This window comes from Sebastes fasciatus, chromosome 24 (genome assembly GCF_043250625.1).
Source record: "Sebastes fasciatus isolate fSebFas1 chromosome 24, fSebFas1.pri, whole genome shotgun sequence".
In the NCBI taxonomy this organism is placed as follows: Eukaryota; Metazoa; Chordata; class Actinopteri; order Perciformes; family Sebastidae; genus Sebastes; species Sebastes fasciatus.
This window is the reverse complement of record NC_133818.1, coordinates 15984286-16001849: the sequence shown is the minus strand read 5'-3', so window position 1 is coordinate 16001849 and position 17564 is coordinate 15984286. Positions and strand designations below refer to the sequence as shown.

Below are 17564 nucleotides of genomic sequence, written 5' to 3'. Positions count from 1 at the left end.
TATTTTGAAAAGCTGGTCTACACGATACACGGTATCATACAGTTTTGAGTGTTTGCTCTTGTGACGGCGAGCTCTACTGGCGTTTTGGCCTCACGCTCCACACTCCTCTCCACATTGCTATCAGAGTGTGTCGGAACGACCTCATCCTGTATGCGTACAGGATCGGGTTGAGCGCCGAGTTGGCGTGGGAGAGCAAAATAGCCGCCAGCGTGAGCGACATGGGCACCTCGCACTGCGGGCAGAGCAGCAGGATGCAGTTGATGAGGTGGATGGGCATCCAGCACACCATGAAGAGAAACAGCACCAGGAAGAGGGAGGTGGCCTTACGCATCTCCTGGCGGGTGCGAAGGTTGGATTTGGCCTCGTTGGACTCTCCGGCGGGAGCGGAGCTGGCGCCGGTAGATCCGGCTGAGGCGATCCTAAACCCTAGCTTTGTAAAGACAGCGGTATTCTCCGTTTCAATAAGAGACCCGATGCTAGTCTCCATTTCCTCCCTCGTTCTTACTTTACATTTCCCCGTCGTTTCCTTCGCTTGTCTGCTGGTTCCTGCTCCACCTCCTGTGGTCACTCCAGCAGCAGAACTCGCAGTGTCCTCCGTCTCGGTGCTCCCGCTGCCGGCAGCTCTCGTGTCCTCTGCTGCGGTCCCCCTGGCCACGGCGATGCGTCTGAGCTGGCGGCGGATGGTGAGGAAGATGTGGCCGTAGATGATGAACATGGCCACCAGCGGCACCAGGAGGCAGATGAAGAAGTTGAAGTAGACCATGTAGTTCATGTCCACCACACACGTGAAGATACAGTAGCTGGAATGACAGGAAATATTATACATATGCACACGGTCACATGCAATCCATCCATCTTATCCTTCCTCATTCTCTTACTCGGAGTTTGCCGGTTGTCTTTTCCAGTCCATGAGCGGCACGGAGCCGAAGATGGCCCCAAGGCCCCAGGTGACCAGCAGGGCCAGCTGGGCGTTCCTGGGGCTCATGACGCGCTGGTACCGGAAGGGCAGAAGGATGGCCATGTAACGCTCTGCCGCTATCGCTAACAGACTCAGGATGGAGCTCTGGAAGCGATAAGATAAGTGATGAAATAAAAAAATACTAAAAGTTTAAAGGGACTATTTGTAACTTTCAGAAATGCTTGTTAAAGCGACACCTATGGCTGTGAAGTCAACTAAAGTCAGCGTAGCGAGCGCGCATATATATGCGAGCGCGCATATGCGAGCGCGCATATGCGAGCGCGCATGGGATCCCGACCCGGTAGATTTATACGCTTAAAAAGTTACAAACAGTCCCTTTAAAGTACATTTTGAACAGATAAAAAAACGTGATTTGAATAGATTGACAGCTCTAGTTCCTACCTGCGTGAGCACCATCAGGATGCTGAGCAGCACCAGGCAGAGGGGCAGGTTATGGCGAGGTCGACCCAGGTCGGTCAGCACCGCACAGGGAATGGCCACCAAGCCCACCAGGATGTCCGCCACCGCCAATGACACCTTCACACACACAGTAGTAAAACACACTTTTGGTCCTTTATATATCTGCCTGTAGTTTTCCCCAAACTACAGTATGTTATGATAAAAAATAATCAGATGGGGATGAAACAGACTTTTGCAGAAACGGATGTCCTCACCAGGAAGTAGTTGGTGACAGTGCGAAGTTTCTTGTTGCGGGTGACAGCCAGACAAACCAGGAAGTTGCCGATGATGGCCAGCACTGCGATGAAGAGCTCGGTGGCGATGTAAAGCCCCTTCAGATGGGGTTGGAATCCGTACGGCATCTCCGCCGTACAGCTGCCAGGAGTCACGTTCATGATGAGAGGGGAGACAGAGACTCCACCGTCGTGGATCACCTGGATATAATGAATAAATGTGAGGAGAAGAAGATATGAGAGGAACAGTGGTTGTTATGAAGCTCAGCCTGTGGCCTTTGTGCTGACCAACTGAGCGGTGAAAATTGATCCTGATAAGGGACAAAAACAGTGACACACACACACACACACAGAACTAAGTGTTCACTATTTACACACTCTGGTGGGGATTCAAACCTGCTGCTTGTTGCCGTGCACACGTGTAAATAGATGGATTGTAAATGAACCGCATCACTTTTCAAATGAGATCTTAATTTCCCTGCAATTTAAGCGAAATAGGCAGAATAAACAGTTTGTTTTCCTACATAATGTGCAGCAATTGTCAATTTCCGCTCCAGTCTTTTCAAAATAAAACTACTCAGGTTTAGGAATACATCGACTTGGTTAGGCTTTGGCAAGAAAACGACTTAGTTAGGTTTAGGAAAAAATTGTGGTTTGGGTTAAAATAACACTGGAAGTGGCGTAATTTAAGTACGGAAGTTACGTGATAAATAATAAAATCCTATAAAGTAGTTGAGGTTTGGATTTGGATCTATTCTTTGTTATTATACTGTTTGTCTCGTACCAAAAAGCCAAAGAAAATTCCTCGTGTATACCCCTTACACCTGGCAATAAACACCTTTCTGATTATGATTAGGATTAGGATTATGATTATGATGTGTACTCACCTGCGCTAGGCTTCAGGTGCAGTCATCGCACCCAGGACACTAAGACGATGTGAGGTTGATGGAGGAGAGGGCAACACACTGAGAGGAAACTGGGAAAGAAGCAGGAAGAGCATCAACTGCAGGTAATGAAACCCCACCCTCCATCCCTCTCTCTCTTCTTCTGTTCCCTTTCTTTCTTACATGGGAGATAAAAAAAGAAAGATAATGCAGAATTGCGTCACGCATGAGCCTGTTGAATGAACAGCAGCGGATCTGGGTTAAATGGAAAAGCAGATATGCTTTGACGTAAATCTCCAGCCTGTTCATAACAAAACAAACATGTCATATTCAATGTTCAATTATGTACGCTTGAGCTACACTTTCATGTGAGATATTTCAGTACAAAAACAATGATGGAGGAAGACAAACATGTTGTGCAAAGCATGTGATGTGCAGCTTAAATAACAAACAAGTGCACTTACAAGCAGCTCTATGTATACTCTACTACTTACTATTTTACAAACTCTTTACACCTCTGTGTATATATATATATATATATGTTATCCAGCCATTATCTATAACCTCTTATCTTATTCAGGGTCGATGGAGCCGATCCCAGCTGACATAGTCGGAGCAATATTTAGACTCCTTCTTGACAAGGTACCAATGAATTTCTTGGGTTTTCTATATTTCATATACCAGTATCTTCATTCTAGCTTTATTTGTTTATTTGTTTATTTATTTTGCTCAATTTAAGACTACAACATAACAAAAAAAGATAAAAGTATATATATTTAAATAAATATATATTATATATAAATATGTATACTTTTATCTTTATTTCCACTGTATAATAACTTTTGGAAGGTAATATTTCAGTACCATTTAGGCTCAGATGAAGGCCACGAAATACTGTGTACTTTCCCGTCTTTCACCACTAGATGTCGCCAATACACTTTGACGGTTCTGTGGTGCGGTAGTGGCTAGAAGGGAGCCCGCAAACTGAGGGGAAACTCTCGCGAGATTGTTAAGGTTATGCATTGATCTTGAATAGTTACGGTTAGGCCAGGGGTCAACAACCTTTACTATCAAAAGAGCCATTTTAGGCAAAAAAGAAAACATCTGTCTGGAGCTGCAAAAAATTTGATCATTGTGATGAAGGTAACACAGTTTATAGTCTAAGTATATAGTATAGAAGTCTAATGCAGTGAGGGCCAAAGAGCAAATGTACGACGGAGTATTAGGGGCACGTTGAGGGAAAAAACATCTGAGATTTACAGAATAAAGTCATAACTTTACGAGAAAAAAAGTTGTAATATTACGAGAATAAAATCATAACTTTACAAGAAAAAAAGTTGTAATATTATGAGAATAAAGTCATAACTTTCCGAGAATAAAAGTTGTAATATTACAAGAATAAAGTCATAACTTTACGAGAAAAAAAGAAAATAACACGTCAAATTACTATTTTATAATATTATGACTTTATTCTCATAATACTACAACTTTTACTCTCATTAAATTACAACTTTATTCTCGAAATCTCAGATTTATTTATTTTTTCCTCAAAGTGGCCCTAATACTCCATCGTACCGTCGTACCATAGACCTACAACAATGATAAATAAAAATGAAAATGTAGACAAAAAACAGTTATTCATTTCCACTCATTTTTTATAAATCCACAGAGAGCCACTGGAGAGGAGCTAGAGAGCCGCATGTGGCTCCAGAGCCGCAGGTTGCTACTAGACCCCTGGGTTAGGCTTTGACCTCGAATAGTTTAAGGTTAGGATAGATCGTCGGTCAGCAAGTCTCGCGAGAGTTTTTGAAAACGCCACTCCGGATGTTGTTGCATGTGACGTCACTGCAGGTCAACATGCCGGGCGGTTTGTGTTTCCATGGTGAAAGTGCAGCAGTCAGCAGTGAGGATGTCTTCTTCTTTTAACAGTTTATATGTTGTTACTGCTCTAGCGTGATATGACGTACCACAGAAGAAGAAGAAGAAGAAGAAGAAGCTATATATGACGCAGTTAGTGTGAAGAAGCCTCTCTTCAACAGAGTCAGAGATGTCTGGGTTCAGCGCAGAGCTCATAGACTACCTGGAGGGCAGGATAACCTTTGAGGAGTTTGACAAGCGGAGAGATGAGCGGAAAGCCAAGGTAAAGCACACACTATTATATATCCCAAAGCGAGTTAGCTAAACCCACCACTGCTCTGGAGCAGAGCTAACGTTAGCATAGCTAGCTAACGTAACCTCTTATGTTAACGTTAGCTAAAGGGTGATACTGCTGCGTTAGCTAACTATGCAGCAGTAAATTGGTAAATGTGGGTGGGGAAAGTGAAAAAGCAGCACTTGCCCCTCCCTCATTACCACCACCTAGGTGCCCTTGAGCAAGGCACTTAACCTGAGTTGCTCAGTGACCAGCAGATCAGACTGTGGTTGTACTGGGCAGCTTCCAGGTGTGAATGTGATCAGGGTGTTCCTGAAAAAGAGACTCAGTGAACCTCCCCCTGAATAAATAAAGATAAAAAAACAGCTTGTGTTTAAAATTATTGTCAAGATAATATACTTGAAGGTCTGCTCTAAAATCTGCATTATTTCCTCCTCAGGAGTCAGAGGTGTCTGCTGACGGTGTGGAGGATGATGCTCAGCCCTCTACCTCTGCACAGACCCCAGGGAACACCGGTACAACTGCTGCCTGTCTTTTACATTTCTGCACAATAAACATAATATAGACACAGTTAAAAGGCAAGGCCATACCAACATACAATACAATACAATAACAAAGGATGCTCTCAATAAAAGATTTGTAAAATAGAGTGAGAATTTTATTATCAGTGTTAAAAAAAATAAATGTTCAGTTATCTAAGGAGCTACATGTGCCGTTGGCCCTTTTTAAAATAGCATTGGCATATTGATCCCAGGAAAACTTGTTGTCTATAATAAGTCCAAGGTACTTATACTCAGTCACCACCTCGATCTCTTCTCGTCTGATCTTGGATAGAGTGGGTTGTGGAGGATCACGTTACCATGTTTGAAGTCATGCTTTTTTGACATTTTGTAGTCTCATTTAGCCACTTTTTTAAGACACATGAAGACTTTATTTCAAGCATTTAACCAAAAACCCGTTGACTTTGAGACGAGGGAACTGGAAATGCTAAAATACTAACTTATGTCCGTGTTTTAGGACTTATTCCTGCAGCACTCTATATACATAGTGCAGAGATAGAGATTAGATTTTAAAATCTAAATCACCAAAAAAATGTTTCAGCATCTCAGATCTGGATATTTGCTGGTTTTCTTTGCCATATATTATAGTATACTGATTGAATATCATTGTTTTTGGACCGTGGCCCTGCAAAACAAGCAATGTGAATATACTGACTATACTGGCTCTGCGAAGTTGTGATGGGCGATTTCTGTCATTTTGTTGAGCAAACGATTAATCAATTAAACAAGAAAAATAATCAGCAGATGAATTGATACTGAAAGTTATTTGTGAGTTAAAAAAAAACACAATTATTATTATTACTACGTGTTACTGTTGATGACATCACATGACAATATTCTCCCCTCCTGTCAGAGGAAGGAGTCAGCCCGGGGGTCCAGCAGGCCTTTGCCACCATGCTGGGAGAAAGACCAATGCCACCATCTTCAGAAGAGCAGGAGGAGGAGGAGGAGGAGGAAGAGGAGGACAGCTTGAGCTACGTTGATGATGAAGATGACGAGGATTACAAGGTGGAGGAAGAGGGGGGTGGGAAGGTGGAGGCGGAGGTGGAGGCGGAGGCAGAGGCAGAGGCGGAGGTGGAGGAGACAGTGAAGAGAAAGAGGCGAGCGGGAAAAGGACGGAGAGGACGGAGGAGCAGGAAGAAGAGAGAGTTGAAGGAGGAGGAGGAGGATTTGTCGGTGGGGGACGTGTTTGCGCTAGAGATGGAGCTGAACCGAGAAAACAAGAAGATGATGAAGGTGAGGTGGTGGTGAAGGAGGAGGAGAAGGAGGAGGAGGGAGGAAAAGTGTGTATGTTCCCAGCTCTTAATGTGTGTGACTTTGTGTGCGTTTCCAGGAACGGCGTCATCGCAGCAAGCTGCCCCGAGCTCTGAGAGGCTTGATGGGAGAAGCCAACATCCGCTACGCCAGAGGAGAGAAAGAGGACGCCATCTTGATGTGTATGGAGATCATAAGACAGGGTATGAAACAACTTGTGTGTTTTTATGGCGTTACCCATTTTTACCTCTTATCATTTATCTAAATGAATCCTCTCTCTGTTCTCTTCCAGCTCCTCTGGCCTATGAGCCTTTCTCCACATTGGCTATGATCTACGAGGATGATGAAGACATGGACAAAGCTCTGCAGTTTGGTCTGATCGCTGCCCACCTGAACCCCTCAGACTGTGAAGAGTGGATCCGACTGGCAGAAATGTCTCTGGAGCAGGACAACATCCGACAGGCCATTGTCTGCTACTCAAAGGGTCAGTCTGACACTCAAGAATCAAAGATTCAAATAAATACTGTATATATATTACTACACTTTATTCCCTCTTGCCCTCTGCCTTCCCAGCCATTAAGTACGACCCCACCAACGTGCGCTACGTGTGGGAGCGTTCCAGTCTCCACATGCGTCTGGGCGAGCACAAACAGTGCATGGATGGCTACCGCAGGATCCTAACACTGCTGCCGATGGAGGACGGAGAGCACTTCATGCAGCTCTCCAAGGACATGGCCAAGTACAGTACACACACTGACACACAGACAGACAATCCAGACCCACACATTCATCCACAGAAGCCAGCCTAACACTTAAAAGACTTAACACTTATTAGAATCGTCATATACATACAGGTACATACATGACATCCGCCCCAGTTTAACATTGTATTTGATTAACAACTAGGGCTGTTGGGTGTTGGTTATTCCAGTTTTTCCTCATCAAAGTGTAACGGAGCATTATTTAAAGTCCTTCTCAAGCAACAATGACATAGTTGGTACCAATGGATTCCTTAGGTTTTTATAGTTTCATATGATGTCAGTACTTTCACTCTAGCTTTAAAACTGAGCCCGCTACAACCTAAAAATTGCAATCAAACTTTATTTATTTATATAGCAACTTTCAAACGAGTCAAATGCTCAAATGTTAAAAATGGATTTAGAGACTAATGCACACCAAAACAACCAAGATCAAAGTTCATTGAATAAGAAAGCAATAAAAGATGGGTATTTAAGATACTAAAAGATAAATAAAATACAAGTAATAAAGATAAATAAATAAAAATTATGAAACTACACAAAATAAGCAGATTGTATTAAAATAATGAAATATTAATAAAACAAAATAGAATAAAAGAGATGATAATGATCAGCAATAAAATGTTGATTAAACAAAATAGAGTCAAATAAACACTATAATGATGATAAATAAAATAAGTATAAACAATAAAACCATAAAATTATAAAACACTACATAAAAGCCAGACTAAATAGATGGGTTTTTAGTTTACGTTTAAAAATATCAATATTTTCAGCTCTTCTCAGTTCCTCCTGTTGCAAGTTGCGTTAATGTGTTAAAGAAATTAGTTAAAATGAATTTGCGTTCATTTTGACAGCCCTAATATACATTTACATAAAGCAGCATATTTGCCCATTTCCAAGTTGATAAGAGTATTAAATACTTGACAAATCTCCCTTTTAAGGTACATTTACAACTGATAAAAAATGTGATTAATGTGCGATTAATCATGATTAAATATTAGAATCGATTGACAGCCCTATTAATAACATGTCATGACTGTATCTGTATGCATCTGCATCTCTGTGTGTCATGTTTAGGAGTTACTTTGAGAGCAATGACTTGCCCTCAGCTCTGGGTGTAATAGAGGAAGCTCTGGCGCGACACCCCAGCCTGGTCAGCGATGACTTCATCAACATGGCAGCTGAGCTCTATATCGCCAACCACCAGTACAACAAGGCCCTGCAGGTAGACCTCTGCGTGTTTGTAGTCCAGTGAAGCGAAAGCTTGATGGAGTTATTTAGAGAGAGAGCAAACAAAAGTTGCATCTTGTCTTAATGATTGCATATACTGTACTTTGTGTGTGTTTTCCTAGGTCTTGGTCCAGTTTGCAGGCATTGTTTTGGTCCGGGATGAATCCAAATCAGAGTCCGTGGTACCAAGTGAAGAGGAGAAAGTGGCAGAGGAGACGACTGAAGAGCTTGCTCTTCAGTCGTCTCCTCTGCCCACTTTGTGCCTTCTTCAGAAGACTGAAGAAGGCACAAAGACGAAGACTGTAGAGGAAATAGCTGCAGAAGAGAACGGTGAGTAACTCTTTACAAAAACGTAAATCAGTATGCAAATACTCCCCTTCTCTTTGACCTTACAGCTGCCTTGTTTTCATATGATTTTGACTGATGTAACGCGTTATTGGTGCTTTTTTTACACGTTAAATTTAGGGCTGTCAGAGTTAACGTGATAATAACGGGTAATTTTTTTAACACATTAATGCAACTTGTGATTTTTACCTTGTAGCAGGTAGCAGTTTTAATCGTTGTCAAGAAGGAGGTTAAATAATGCTCCAAACTTGCGTTAAATTTTAACGAGGAAAAACTGTCATGGCCATTTTCAAAGGGGTCTCTTGACCTCTAACCTCCAGATATGTGAATGTAAATGGGTTCTATGGGTACCCACGAGTCTCCCCTTTACAGACATGCCCACTTTATGATAATCACATGCAGAGCCAGACTAAGTTAAGCTTGCTTCATGAAACAGGCCCTCTGGTGTCATTGATAGTAGCTACAATAACTGTAGCTAGCTTGTTGATGTTGGCTGTCTTTCTCATGGACAAACACAGAGAAATACAATTTGACATTTTTATTGCCTTGAGGGATGTTTTATTAAACCCAAGAGACATTTTTTTCTTGGAAAGCAAAGCACTAAAATCACCCCCACTTATTCATTAGATAATAGATGAGATAATTCCAATAGAAGGCCTAACCCCGGGAGAACAATTTGACATTTTGAACCAAAGTCGGCAGCAAATAGAAAATAGTTTTGTTCTGCGTGTCTGTGCTGCATTGTCCAACTGTCTTGTAATGCTTAGGTACCAATTAACCCAGTCATATGTATTGTACACCGACTATACAGAGTGCATAAAAGTGATTATTATTCTCCATAAAAAAACAAATCTTTTTGTGTTCTTTTATTCAAGACGCAAAGTTAGCTCACATGTTTCTGTAGTGTGCACTCAAACTTCAATGTGGATTACAGAAAATCATGTCTCTGAATCATATTTGTTCCAAAATGTGAACTTTTTGAGAACCATACAAACAAAAACAGCTTTGTTTTTAACTTTTCATCTACATATAATTGATTTTAATAATAATAATAATAATAATAATAATAATAATAATAACGACTTTATTAAGGACAGACTAAAATGCAGCTTCACAAATTTGTTCTCAGCAAGCCATTTGGATATTGTGAAGTATTTCACTTCAACAGCGGGGATATTGTCCTTAGCAAAGAGCTAGAATTGACGTGGAGTCTGTATTTGGTCCTGAAATGGTACTTTGTACAGTAGGGTCAAGGTTGTTGTTTTTTAATAGGGGCCTAATAACAGCTTAGGAACCGAGAGAAAACAGTTTACCATGTTGACCATGAAACAGGCCTACATGAAAACATGACCATGAAAACATGGCCAAAACAGAATTAGATAGAGGATTGCATGATTTTCAAAGGTCCACAGGGGTTTGTTGTGTTACTGTGGAAAAGTAGCTTGCACTTCACGCCTTAGCTGTGAATTTTCTCACAATTCCCACACTCCTCTCCATCATCAAAGATGCTGTAATCATAGTTGTTATTTTTGGAGCATAGTAACGCTGATTGAGGATTTATGTACTGTATGTATGTATGTATGTGTGTGTCTCCAGGTGAAGTTAAGGATGTAGAGGTACCGGACAGTGTCCCAGTGGACCTGAAGGCCAAGCTAACGGTGTGCCTCATACACCTGCATGTCAACACACCCCTGGAGGTAAACAGGACTTACAAGTTTTTCATTGTAACACAGGTGCATCATTGAGAAAATCTAACTTAAGTAGGGGTGTAAGAAAATATTGAATATTGTGATGTTATATTTGAGATACTGTATTGTTTGTCTTCTTTACATGCAAAGATTAACTCAGCCAATACTTTATTTCATTTGCAAAGAGATGCACCCTCTCAGTGTATGTGTCCTCTCAAAGTAGTGCTAAGATGTTGGATGTTACAGGGACTGTATTAAATGCAAATGCAGATCCCACTGTTCTGATTGCATAAAAAAATATTAACTTTTCTTACTCAGATTTTATGCATATGGTGGTGTGTTCTTTATTATATGGTAGTAATATGAATTTCCATGCACTGAAAATGGTTATAAACATCTGTACCCACCCCCTCACAGGGACTGGTGTCAACGCTGATGGAGCAGAGTCCAGAGGAGATTGGTGACTTGTACCTGGATGTAAGTGAAGCCTACCTGGAGGAGGGCGAGTACATGACCGCTCTGCCTCTGCTATCTGCCCTCGTCATATCCGAGAAGTACAACCTGGCCGTCGTCTGGCTCCGACATGCAGGTGAGACCGACAGAAAGCAGAACTTTAAGAGATTCAAATATCTTAAAATGGACAATATGTAACATTGACAACTAGCGTTTAAAAAGGGGCATTGCAGGCCAAAATGAAAATATAGGAGAGCCGTCTCCCCCCGGCCCTGCCCCCCAGATTTGACGATCGATTCAAATATTTCATCGCAATCAATCACATGATTGTCCATAGTTAATCACGATTGATCACAAATTAATCGCACATTTTTTATCAGTTTGAAATGTTACTTAAAGGGAGATTTGTCAAGTATTTAATACTCTTAACAACTCTGAACGTTATTCTCACTTTTTGTGTAAGAAAATAGTTATTGTGCATATTTTTTTCCTTTTTTTTAACATATTTTTGGATCTATTTGTGGAAACAGCATTTAAGCTTCAAGCCTCTGGGCATTTCCGGTCATGTAGGAGGATTTATTGCAGGACTGTTGTCTTAGACGGCATTAGTTTGAGCTCGGCGGACCTAATAAACTAGCAACTGAATGTAGTATATTTTTTAATTCTTAGCAAAGTCCGACTTGAATGTCTTTAAAAGCTCCAACTAGTAAAAGAAACCGCGAAAGTGTAAATAATAACCATAATCCTGCTCAGACAGCTTTGGTAGATGAGAAGCGTATCTCCAGAAGTATGCATCCAAACAATTCTCCACAGCTATGACCGCAAGACAGGATTTGAAATGGCCCCTCAATTTGGCTCTGATTAGAGGAAATGAAAACCACTGTTACATAAACACCTTCATCACTCCTCCCACGCAGAGTGCCTGAAGGCGCTGGGCCACATGGAGGTGGCAGCGCAGAGCTACACTAAGGTGGTGGAGATGGCTCCGCAGCACCTGGAGGCCCGGCTCTCCCTGGCCACCCTGCAGCAGCAGCTGGGCCGGCCGGAGTGCGCCCTCAAGGCTCTGGAGTCCATGTACGACAGCGACACACTGGCACAGGACTCGTCAGCAGCACAAAAGGCAAGAGCATGTGTGTTTTTGTACGGGGTTAACAGGTATCTAGTTCTTAAGAGGACTTAGATACTGCATTTTATCAGTTTTACAGTGTCATGGAATTCCTGGAATATCATATCATTTTAAGGGGCCTACATGAAATACATACTTAATAAATACTGAAGAATTAAAAACCTGTGTGTATAATCATATCTCTATATATGCCGTGGTTGTAGGAATTAAAGCTGCTGCTGCATCGTTCCACACTGCTGAAGACTCAGGGACAAACACAGAGCTACCTGGATGCTATGATCACTATGATCTCCATGCTACTAAAGGTGACACACTCATAAACACACCCACATGCACTGAGGAGGATTCATCCAAAAATATATAGATATTTTTTAACAGTGACTTGTTTAAAGCTAACGTGGAATCATGTGTACAGACGGCTTGTAGAGAGAAGTCCAATTTTTTATAAAGAAAAAGTGCAACATACACAAGGCAAGTGAATACTGGCATTGGATTATAAGAGATCATTTAGTAAAACAAAACACTTTAAAGGACAATTCCTTATTTTCCGGTGTCTTAGGTGGCCATGCAGCGAGCTAAGGTGTGTGTGCGTTCTGTAACCGTGTCGGGCGAGACTCACCTGAGACTGGTGAAGGCCATGCTGCCAGAGCTTGCCGACCATGAAGCTGCCTATCTGGACAACACTGGTAAGGATATATATATATATAAATATGTGTGTGTATTTGATGGTTGTCTGCTTTAAGTCTTCATACCTGGTTGCCTGGCTGATGTACAGAGCCTGTAGTTGGCACGAGCAGCACAGAGCAGTTGGCCAGATATTGCTCACTGTCAGCACTTATTCACAGTTACCATATGTGGAGCTGTTTATTTCTCTCTGAAAGGACAGCATTTGAAGCATGTTTAACTCATTAAAGCTGCAGTTGGTAACTATGAGCAAATATGATGAAAAGGATACGACCTGCACCCTCGCATTTTAAATCCAGCGTGGTAAACACTACACATCCAGTGAAGGATGGAAACACTTTGGGTTTCACACAGTGACAGGAAAAGCAGAGCTAGGCATCACGGCTAAAGCTGCATGCTAACTCTGTCACGGACAGGAAGCATTATCGTATCGCGGTAATGTGCGGTCGAGCCGCACGATGGAGCTGACCATGGATGTATAAAGAGAACGGAGCTGACGGGAGAGCTAGAGACCACCTTGGAGAAGTTAGAGGAAGAATACATCCGTGTTTTCAAAATAAGGTGTTAACAAAGGGAACTGTATGTACAAAATAAATATATGGAAATAAGATTGATTGGATTATATCCACCAGAAGTATAAAACATTACATATCCCTTATAAATTAAAAAGAAAATACCACTAATTTGTGAGGGAAATGTCTTTATTCTTTGATTTTTGGGTTGCTGGAAAAAATGTAATATATAATTCCTGACAATGACTGATATATTTGACTTCAGGATATCTCTGACTACATACATGCAAATATTTGTACTGTATTGTGCTGTATTAATTTAGATATTGAAGACGGACAAACAATAAACAAACATGAACATGTGTGATGTGAATCGACCGAGTACTGAGCCAATATCAGTGATCTTTCTATCCAACATTAAAATCTGTAAACCTCTCTGTGTGGATGCTTTGGGTTATTGGATGTGTAAGGCAACATGACGCTCTATCTACTGTATGCATCACTTTGAAGGTTATGTGTCTTTACAATTCATACTGATGCTATACCAATCTCATCCCTGTGCCCAGGTAAAACCAACGTTCTGTCCAAAGAAGACTGGTGGCAGCTGCTGGTGAGCTGCGTGCTGACACTGTGTGAGGTGCAGCGCTACGAGGAGGCCGAGCTGCTGGTAGAGTCCGCCATGGAGTTCTACTCCTTCTACGACAACAAGCCCCGGAGGAAGGAGATGGAGTGCTTCGGCCTGTCCGCCACCGTCCTCGACCACAACTACTACAAGGCCTACAACTACATCAGGTAGACTCGCACGTACAGCTCCGTCGGGCAGAGAATCAGTCAGTTTTGAAAAGTAAAATGTAAATTGTCTTGTCTGTTTTTTCTCTTCTCAACAGATTGATGCTGATGGAAAATGTGGAACTGCCTCAGCTTTGGAATATTTTCAACCAGGTGTGTGAAAATGTATCTTTTCATATACAAAATGCCCTCCTAGTGCGCAATTACTGTTTTTGTCAAAGGAGTCTGGTGGCTTTGAAGAGAGCATAGATAACGACTTCAATTACCCAATTCAATCAGTGACAGAAATAGTTTTTAACACTGTCCCTGGGCATGTGTCTGTTCTTGTGGATGTAATCAAATGTCTGAGATGTTTTGTTTTTGTATTCCCCTCAGCTGACGATAACCTCCCAACACCAGCGTCACCATCGCTTCTGTCTGCGTCTGCTGTTAAAATATCCTGACAACCACGCCCTGTGTGTCCTGTGCGGACACAACGCCATGGTGTCGGGGAGCTTCAAACATGCGCTAGGTACCGAACAAACACACGCTACTACTGACTGAACGCTTGTTCTGCATGTTTTAGATCAGTGTTTCACAGCAGGCCCTATCTATAAATCGAGAGAAGAGAGCGAATTTGTGCGTAAATTAACGTTCCTAACCATTTTTACTGCCTCATTTTTATCAGTTAGTTTGAGGTTAGGAAATATTTGTCGATACTTTTCCATTGGTATTCATCTAACACATTTTGTGTGTCTTCAGGCCAGTATGTTCAGGCCTTCCAGACTCACCCCGACAACCCACTCCACAGCCTGTGTGTGGGTCTCACCTTCTTCCACATGGCATCTCAGAAGTATGTTGCCAAACGACATACACTGGTGCTGCAGGTACAGTGTTTGTGTGTCCCTCTTTTAGCTTTTACAGTTACATCCCCTACTCTGTTGTTAAATATACGTGGGTGTTTCCAGGGTTTCTCCTTTCTGTGGCGGTATGTGGAGCTGCGTGGAGAGTGTCAGGAGAGCATGTACAACCTGGGCAGAGCGCTGCACCAGATAGGCCTCATTCATTTGGCCATACATTACTACCAGAAGGCACTTACACTGCCTGCTCAGAAACTGGAGGTTTGTATACATACATCACATTTCTTTCTTCATGTACTATGTTTGAGCAGCCTGCTATATCATAGCACCTCAATTTAGAATCATCTCCCTCACTTTTATTTAAATGAATGGATCTACATCCGCAACTCTTTTTCTTGCCAGTTTTTGTGCACAGGCAATTCTCCAGTAGGCACAATAATGTAGCCTTACAAGATCATTTCCTCTTTGTGTCTATCCCTCTCTTCATCCTTTCTCCACCGGGCCTCCCTGCAGGGTATCGCCGATGATCAGCTGGATCTGAGGAGAGAGATCGCCTTCAACCTCTCTCTCATCTACCAGGCCAGTGGGAACATGGAAATGGCCCACCAGCTCATCAACACACACTGCATTGTTTGAAAATGCACACAAATGCCTCACCATCTGTGCCAGTGTTTTTTGATTTTGAGTTTTGAGACTCCCTGCAAGTATAAAGTACAAAAATATGGAGGACTAAAAATGATTTATTCATGAATAAACAAATACGTGACTAAATGCTGAATTAAATACTGAAATAAATAAATATTTGAATTAACAAATAAAAATAAATCAATACAACCTGAAATTAATATACAAATGAGTAAATGCATAAGTAACTAAATACATTCATGTTGGTAATGAATTAACAATATTTGAATTTGGAATTTACATAATTTACATTTTGTATTTCTACTAGGGCTGTCAATCAATTAAAATATTTAATCACGATTAATCACATTATTGTCCATAGTTAATCACGATTAATCTCTAATTAATCTCAATTTTCTATCTGTTCAAAATGTACCTTAAAAGGAGATTTATCCAGTATTTAATACTCTTATCAACATGGGAGTGGGCAAATATGCTGCTTTATACAAATGTATGTATATATTTATTATTTAAAATCAATTAACAACACAAAACAATGACAAATACTGTCCAGAAACCCTCAAAGGTACTGCATTTAGCATAAAAAATATGCTCAAATCATAACATAATAGCATTTTCAGTTATTTAGCATCCTTCAGTTTCTTAAAATTTAGTCCGCTACAACCTAAAAATTGCAAGTTGTGTTAATGCGTTAAAGAAATTTGCGGCGTTAAAACGGATTTGCGTTAACAAGTTATTATCACGTTAACTTTGACAGCCCTAGTAATTTACATTTTGTATTTCCACAACTAACATTTATCTATTTCTGTTTTTCTAGAATTTTATTTATTGATTTTTGTGTGTTAATGAGTTAGATGATACTAACTTCACTGTAGCACGATTGGTCATAGGATCGTTTCAGCTGTATTACGAGCTGACTGGTGCATAGTGGTAGGTGCTTTACAGTGAGGTTAGTACCACCTACCTCATTAACATACAGAGATACAGGAAATAATAAAAGTAGAAATGTATCCATAGATTTTTATTTTGCAATTAACATTTATTCATGTATTTTATTATGCATTTAATTAGGAATGTTTGTATTAATCGAGCTTTAATTTATTCATTTAAATGTATTCATATTTATTTATTTCTGTATTGATTGATTTATGAACATGTCATTTTTGTCCTCCATACAAAACAGCTCTTGGGTTCAAATTTCTGTCTTGTCATAACATATGGACATTAATGCTGTGATTTCAGTTGTGTTGTATATGTAAGGCTATGTGATTTAATATGTTTTCATAGTATTTATATTTTACCAGCTAAATGAATGTAGACGGTCTCATGTCCGTGGATATTCTATTTTCTTATGTAGGATTGAATTTAGTTTGTATTTTTTGTACATGTACAGGCCTAAATCTACTGTAGGAATTAAACTTTTTAAAACAATAATGCTGTTATAACCCATTTTGTAAAGACGGTACTATTTTTGTTAAGAAAATATTTTCAGTCCAAGAGTCTCAGATATATTTTTAAATCATAAAAATGAGCATGATGTTGCTTTGGTCATGTTCTCTGCTGTGATTTTTTTTTTATGTCACAGTATTGTGACAAAAAGATAGATGGACAGACTTTTTCTTTTGTTGTTGCAGGGATTAAGGCGGTGGGATTATTTGCCAAATCCCTCCCTCTCGCCTATCCTGACCGTCTGCTTCCATCATGTTTCCTCCCCGGGTCACTGCATTCCATCTAGGCCAGAGCCAGCGGCAGGACAGGCCTACTGGTGGAAGGGGGGTAGGGCTTTGTTTGTTGCCTCATTCACTGAATAATGTAAGCAGTAATATTGCTCAAAAACACAGAAATAGAAACTGCCAAAAATTTGCCCACTGAATCAAAAAAAATCACAACAATCTCCATCTGGATGTAGAGCATATGTGGTACAGTTTAGTAAATTACAATAAACTGAGAATACTTTAAAATTACAACATTCTATTATGTAATTTGATGTCA

General features: G+C 40.8%; 2 protein-coding genes across 2 annotated transcripts; one reads left to right on the top strand and one right to left on the bottom strand.

Annotated features, from left to right (window-relative positions):
- Positions 1-73: 73 nt before the first annotated feature.
- On the bottom strand, positions 74-2157 carry LOC141762946 (adenosine receptor A1-like). Its single transcript, XM_074627130.1, has 4 exons — positions 1633-2157; positions 1361-1495; positions 879-1063; positions 74-800 (listed from the first exon to the last, which is right to left on the bottom strand). Exons 1-4 carry the CDS (start codon positions 1810-1812, stop codon positions 74-76), a joined length of 1227 nt encoding a protein of 408 aa, XP_074483231.1. The 5' UTR covers positions 1813-2157.
- Positions 2158-4378: 2221 nt separating this feature from the next.
- Positions 4379-17127, top strand: gtf3c3 (general transcription factor IIIC, polypeptide 3). The gene is made up of 19 exons (XM_074627704.1): positions 4379-4674; positions 5126-5201; positions 6100-6482; positions 6580-6703; positions 6793-6984; positions 7074-7239; positions 8339-8486; positions 8614-8821; positions 10433-10533; positions 10942-11113; positions 11895-12097; positions 12307-12408; positions 12663-12789; positions 13866-14091; positions 14187-14241; positions 14464-14599; positions 14830-14954; positions 15036-15188; positions 15441-17127. The coding sequence occupies exons 1-19, from the start codon at positions 4582-4584 to the stop codon at positions 15561-15563; spliced, it is 2913 nt and encodes a 970-aa protein (XP_074483805.1). The 5' UTR covers positions 4379-4581; the 3' UTR covers positions 15564-17127.
- The last annotated feature ends 437 nt before the right edge of the window (positions 17128-17564 follow it).

What these genes read in the sequence shown, in the direction of transcription:
- LOC141762946 (XM_074627130.1), bottom strand. Translation starts at nt 1,812, where the DNA reads ATGAACGTGACTCCTGGCAGCTGTACGGCGGAGATGCCGTACGGATTC. An exon ending in CTGTCACCAACTACTTCCTG is followed by an intron (nt 1,496 to 1,632) that starts GTGAGGACATCC and finishes GTGTGTGTGAAG; the next exon opens with GTGTCATTGGCGGTGGCGGA. An exon ending in TCCTGATGGTGCTCACGCAG is followed by an intron (nt 1,064 to 1,360) that starts GTAGGAACTAGA and finishes TATCGCTTCCAG; the next exon opens with AGCTCCATCCTGAGTCTGTT.
- gtf3c3 (XM_074627704.1), top strand. Translation starts at nt 4,582, where the DNA reads ATGTCTGGGTTCAGCGCAGAGCTCATAGACTACCTGGAGGGCAGGATA. An exon ending in GAGATGAGCGGAAAGCCAAG is followed by an intron (nt 4,675 to 5,125) that starts GTAAAGCACACA and finishes TTTCCTCCTCAG; the next exon opens with GAGTCAGAGGTGTCTGCTGA. An exon ending in TTTGGAATATTTTCAACCAG is followed by an intron (nt 14,242 to 14,463) that starts GTGTGTGAAAAT and finishes TATTCCCCTCAG; the next exon opens with CTGACGATAACCTCCCAACA.